The sequence below is a fragment of the Chiloscyllium plagiosum genome, chromosome 12 (assembly GCF_004010195.1).
Source record: "Chiloscyllium plagiosum isolate BGI_BamShark_2017 chromosome 12, ASM401019v2, whole genome shotgun sequence".
Lineage (NCBI taxonomy): Eukaryota > Metazoa > Chordata > Chondrichthyes > Orectolobiformes > Hemiscylliidae > Chiloscyllium > Chiloscyllium plagiosum.
In genome coordinates, this window is record NC_057721.1 from 16,441,622 (window position 1) to 16,447,621 (window position 6,000).

The 6,000-nt window shown below is 40.1% G+C and overlaps 1 protein-coding gene across 1 annotated transcript in view; it reads right to left on the reverse strand.

The window, feature by feature from the left end:
* egfl6 (EGF-like-domain, multiple 6) overlaps positions 1 to 6,000 on the reverse strand; it is an 84,389-nt gene that overhangs the window by 20,954 nt on the left and 57,435 nt on the right. The window contains exon 9 of the mRNA XM_043700595.1: positions 4,916 to 5,215. Coding sequence (XP_043556530.1) covers positions 4,916 to 5,215 — 300 coding nt within the window. The remainder of the gene's footprint in view (positions 1 to 4,915; positions 5,216 to 6,000) is intronic.

Below are 6,000 nucleotides of genomic sequence, written 5' to 3' on the forward strand. Positions count from 1 at the left end.
GTAGGAAAGATTTGGAGGGATATGGGCCAGGGGCAGGCAGGTGGGATTGGTTTAGTTTGTGATTATGTTCAGTATGGACTGGTTGGACCAAAGGATCTATTTCCATGCTGTATTACTCTATGATACCACCAGCCATGAATATCCTTCCAGTGACCCATAAGGAACAGTGAGGTAAAAACGAGGTAAAAACAATGACTGCAGATGCTGGAAACCAGATTCTGGATCAGTGGTGCTGGAAGAGCACAGCAATTCAGACAGCATCCGAAAAGCTTCTGATGCTGCCTGAATTGCTGTGCTCTTCCAGCACCACTGATCCATAAGGAACAGTGGCCTTCTGCAGACTGTGTTGAGGACCCTTAAGGATCAGCAGAAATATCTTTAAGGTAAAGTATAAGGGGTTGATTGCCTGGATAACGAATGAAAGGAGGCCATTTATGATAGTTAACATTAAATTACAGTAATTGCCTGTAAGGGCTTTGGGATATTGGTTGGTGGAAATGGTTTACTTGTAGCTTTCGAGTCTACATGGTCAGAAGGAACTCGAAATGGAAATTTGGTGAGGCCTCTTCTGGAGTACTGTATCCAGTTCTGGTCATCCTATTAGGGATATTATTAAGCTGGAGAATAGATTTACTAGGTTGTTGCTGGGAATGGAGGGTTTGAGTTATAAGGACAGGCTGGATAGGCTGGGACTTTTTTCATTGGAATGTCAGAGGTTGATGGGTGACCTTTATTGGAGGTTTATAAAATTCTGAGGAGTACAGATAAGGTCAATGGCAGGTGTCTGTTCCCTAGAGTTGGTGATTTTAGGACTGGGGACATATTTTTAAGGTGAGAGGAGAAAGATGCAAAAACAAAAAGACATAAGGGGAAGCCTTTTTACACAGAGGTTGGTTCATGTGTGGAATGAACTTACAGAGGGGGTGGTGAATGCAGGTAGAGTTATAACTCATTCAAAGTCATTTGAATATATACATGAAAACGGAATGTTTGGAGGGATATGGGCCAGCACAGACAGGTGGGACTGGTTTAGTTTGGGATTATAGTCACCATGGACTGGTTTCTGTGCTACATGACTCTATGACTTTATGACTCCAGGGCTGAATGAAGAGCTGGCAAATCATCCAGACAACTTAGTCATAAAGTCGTAGAGTCATGCAGCACAGAAACCAGTCCATGCTGACCATAATCTGGGACCATAACCAGGGTTGGATGAAGTAAATGGGAGGATGAAATTTGTTTTTGAATTTCCTAGCTTCATAATATAAGAAAATCAGGAGCAGATCCCTGAACTTTGTTTATTGCATGGTTTTAATGTGCACCACCCCATCACACCTTTGAACTGTAAATAACTTCAGCTTCTCTCCGAGTTGTTGGATAGTGTAACTGTAACAGGGCCTTATTTAAAAATAACATAAGTCATTGTAACACTCACTACAATCTGTATTATACTTGTCTTTTGATCTGTCTGTTTTTACATTGTTGTTTCTGGGATCTGTGTCAATGGTACTCATTGTCAATCTCTACTAATAACCTGTTGAGAAAGTGGTGGCTGGTCACTTGATTTAGTTACTTAAGCTCTCATTTTATCTGTTATGTGCATTAATTGATCAGTTTGGTCCTGAACATATTGTTGTTTCCAAGACACGAAAAGACTCTCATTAGACGGTTCTCATTAGAAACTAATCAGATTTTTATTTGGCTTAGAGCAAAGAATCTGAACCAGCCTGGCTGAAAAATCTCAAGAAATCTAATGTCCAGTACCCCAAGTGGATGACAATTATGACCCCTGTGCAGTCAGATGCACAGTCAGTCAATGATTCAGGTCACTGACATTGCTCTGAACTCTAATGTTGGGCCAATAGGGAGGGAGAATTTGGAAGTGGTTAAAATGACCAAAGAACCCAGCAAGGCTAGAGGTGTGGAGGTCCAGAAAAACTTGATTGTAGGAACGGCATCATCATCTTTTGGATCAATTTCCTGGTTGGCAGTCAATTGAATGGATAGCCATGCCAATGAACAGGAGGGAAGATGACAGCTACTGGAAGTTCTAGACAATCGAGAGGTGAAAGAAAGGACACCAATGTAAAGGGAGAGTAGGAGTTTGGTGTTTGGAGTAGTTAAGAGAAGCAATTTTTGTAATTGGCCGGTACATCTGGCAAAAATGAATGTAAACAAAACAAAACTCTTCCACTCGAGACAGCTGCCTCACATCATCATGAAGCAGCTACAGGACTGGAAAGGAGTTGCTTCGACATCCTTGTTAGACATCATCCTTCGAGCCTCTTGATTTACTGAATCACATCAGGACAAAATATGTAATGAAGAATTCCTCGCGTTGTTCTCAACATATTTCTTGGACTTGTCTGGCAGCAAATGTTAGATGTTCCTCTGGGAGACCTGAGGCCACACGATGTCTGACTGGATTTTGCAGTACCAGGAAGTAGATTATTCAGTGAATTTGTATTAGGATTTCCCCTGCTATGGTCAAGAAGGAAATAGCTGGAAATGTGTTGCTGGAAAAGCGCAGCAGGTCAGGCAGCATCCAGGGAACAAGAGAATCTACATTTCGGGCATAAGCCCTTCTTCAGGAAACCTTCTTCAAGAAGGAAATACCTATATAGTTTTGACTGCATTTATCCTTCTGGAAGATAGTTGCAATTGTCTCATTCCTGAAGCTGGGGGCGGGGGGAGGGAGGAGGAGGGGGTGAGTAATTCCTTTGCATTTATTCTGTACATTTAAAAAGTTAAGAGTCTTGATGTGAGCCAAAGTCCACCAACTTTCATGACATTATCTGGAATACTATGAGGGATGTTTGTTGCTGCTATATCATCTGTAGTGCATCAGTCATGGATTCTATTTAGGGTTCGGGATCGGGGAGAGGAGTTGTTTGGGGGCAAGGGAGTAACCTGGTAACCTGGAGAATATCAGTTGTCACAGTGGATTCACAGCTGAGAATTTGTTGGAAATGTTCTTTCCAGCGTTATAGATGGCAATGTCATTCTTAAGAAAAGTAAAGTCAGCTTTCATCATTCTGAGAACAAAGGAGATTTTGACTGTTTGACTTGGTGCGTAGATTGTTCCAGTGGCGTCAAAAGCAACTTCACCTGACAGTCATCATACTGTTGGGTTTGCTTGGACTTTCTCTTCCCAGAACCTGACTTTTACATTCCAGATTTGTCTTTGGGTGTCAGTCTTGAGCTGTTGGAGTGCTGCATTTTGTTTTGAGACCTTGGTTTGTTCTGCCAGGCAATGGGGGCTGCCGGTGTATGTTCCAGGAGTTTGCATATTTCTGCATTGTTTTGGTTGAGCCAATTCTGATGATGATGATATTCAAACCCAATGGTCTGGAGAAAGTTGGCCAGTACAGCTGACTTTACTTGGGCCCACAGTTCCGAAATGGAGTTGGGTGTGTGATTGTTTGCAAAGGTGGTTATGAGCTGCTTTTGGAATTTCTTTGTTTGACCGATGTGCTTTAGGGCTGAGACATTGACCTCCTTCCTCTTGGACATTTGGATCTTGCAATGTCTTGGTGTTAGGTGGATGTTCATCACTGACTGAACAAGTCAATGTTCTGCCAAGCAGATGCCAGTCCCTTGCATGGATTGACTGAAACAGCCATCACTTAGAGCCTTGACTTGAACAATGACATAATCCAGGAGGTACCAGTGCTTTGATCGAGAGTGCTTCCATGTGGTTTTCTATTTATGTTTTTGATGAAAGATTGTGTTTGTAATATTGAGGCCACACTGAGCACATTTTGTCAGCACACCAGGGTTTTCCGCAAGTTCCCCCAGTGGTTCCACTCCAAACATCAGAGTCTCCACCAACCCTGGCATTAATGACCCCCAAAAAGCATGATCTATTCTTTATTTGGGATCATGAGGTGAATGGACACTTAGCAGGTCATTTTGAGTTAATGGACTGTTTGCAATGTTCTCATCCAAGCAAGAGTAAATAAAAATAAATGTTACCAGAAGGAAGGAGACTGTATTGGTTGAGAATAGAAGCCATATGCTTCACACACCCTCTTGCTGAAGAAGGGGCTACCTCTAATCAGACTCATTGTACGAAAACAAAGTTACATTGTGTGGGTTGAAAAACACCATATGTTATTGATAATGCATATCTTTAACGTGTTCATGAAAAACCCTTTGCTCCATTATGGAATAATTAAATACATTATTATATTAAATATTCTGTGATACTAATTTGAACAATATTTTTTGTTACATTTACTTCCTTGTTTCACATATTAATTCATACATTTTTTGTCTTTTTCATGAAAAACAGAAAGATATTCACCAGTATGTTGTAGCTGTCATCAGCATAATGATAATTCCTGAAATTTCATAACAACACATTACCTGTGTGGATATGAGCTGTTTTGCAGAATGAATGAAAAGAGTCTATAATTCTCCAGTTATCAGGAATTTGAACAAATATTATGATCATTTATATCTTGCATTAATCCACTTATTACACTGTATTCTGTTCAGTTTAACAAGCATAGTCTCAAGTTTATGATTGGAGAAGTGACTTAAATTTTACCAAATAACATCATCCAGAAGCTACTATTTCACATTAGGATCGCACAAGTGCATTATTATTTGTTATTGTCTTGATTAACGGTTGCAATTTTCCCAAATTTAAACTTTTACTTTTAAATCTGTAATGTGTGAAAGAATGAGCATTTGTATGATCTTGCTTAATTAACACTGAGTGGAATATGTTAAGTAAAAATGAAAATCTCTTTTCAAATGCTATCTCTGCAGAGCTATAATCTGCGATCTTTCATGGTAATAAATACTCCCAAAGTTCATGAGCAATACTACAACAGATGTTTCATATTTATCTTTATGCTGTTAAGCTGAAACATCATCTTGATTGCTATGTTGAAGAAGTTTGACTTACCAAATACATCTCCCCTGGGATTCAGCTCCTCTGAGTCAATGTAGTTCTCAATCTCCTCTGCTGTGCTCTCGTAACCCAGATCAGGTTCATTCTCATCATGGTTCCCAATATAAATACCATCCTCATAGTCGAATGGCTGGAGTCGCTCCTGGGGATGGGGCGTGGCTACAGGTTGAGGAATGGTGTTCTTTATCACTTCACTCTTTCTCCCATTATTTCTATTTGCTAGGATTTTCTCAATCTCTTTTCTGCCTCCACCCAAAATCACAGGCCCTTTTTCATATGGGATTTCAGGGACAACTGAGGGAGAAATATTTTAAAATATAATTTAATATTTATGTACAGTATCTTCACATCTGTAATCTTCTGTACAAATCAAAATATATATCAAGTTCTTTTTTACTGACATGATCAATGAGGATCAAATTTTCTTTCCATGAATTCTTTCTACATCTTGTCTTGCTTCTGAAAAATAATCCCTATTGTCTCTCTCTGTTAATCCTCCATATCATTTTATCCGCAAAGAGACTGAGTAGACAAGTGTTGTCAACACTCCAGGAATTGAACATTAATCTTCAGGACACTGCTGTGAGCAACTCAGGAAAATAATCACAAGCTTATTTTTAAAAATGTGATTTCAGCTCCTTTTCTTTGAACACATTCATTTGTTAGTTATAAAAAAAAGGTACAGGAAAGAAATCTAATTCATGAGTTATCAAGACAAGTTTCTGGTATTGAGACTGGCTCTAATGCAACGAGGGGTATGACGGCTTCCAAGAGATCAATTGTGTCAGGGGATTCTGTAGTCCGAGGTACAGACGGACGTTTCTGTGGCCAGCAGAGAAAAAGCAGAATGGTGTGTTGTTTCCCTGGTGCCAGGATCTCAGAGAGGGTGCAGAATATTCTCACGGAGGAGAGGGGTCAGCAGGAGGTTATTGTCCACATTGGAACCAACGACATAGGAAGGGAAAAGATTGAGATTCTGAAGGGAGATTACAGAGAGTTAGGCAAAAATTTAAAAAGGAGGTCCTCAAGGGTAGTAATATCTGGATTACTCCCAGTGCTACAAGCTAGTGAGGGCAGGA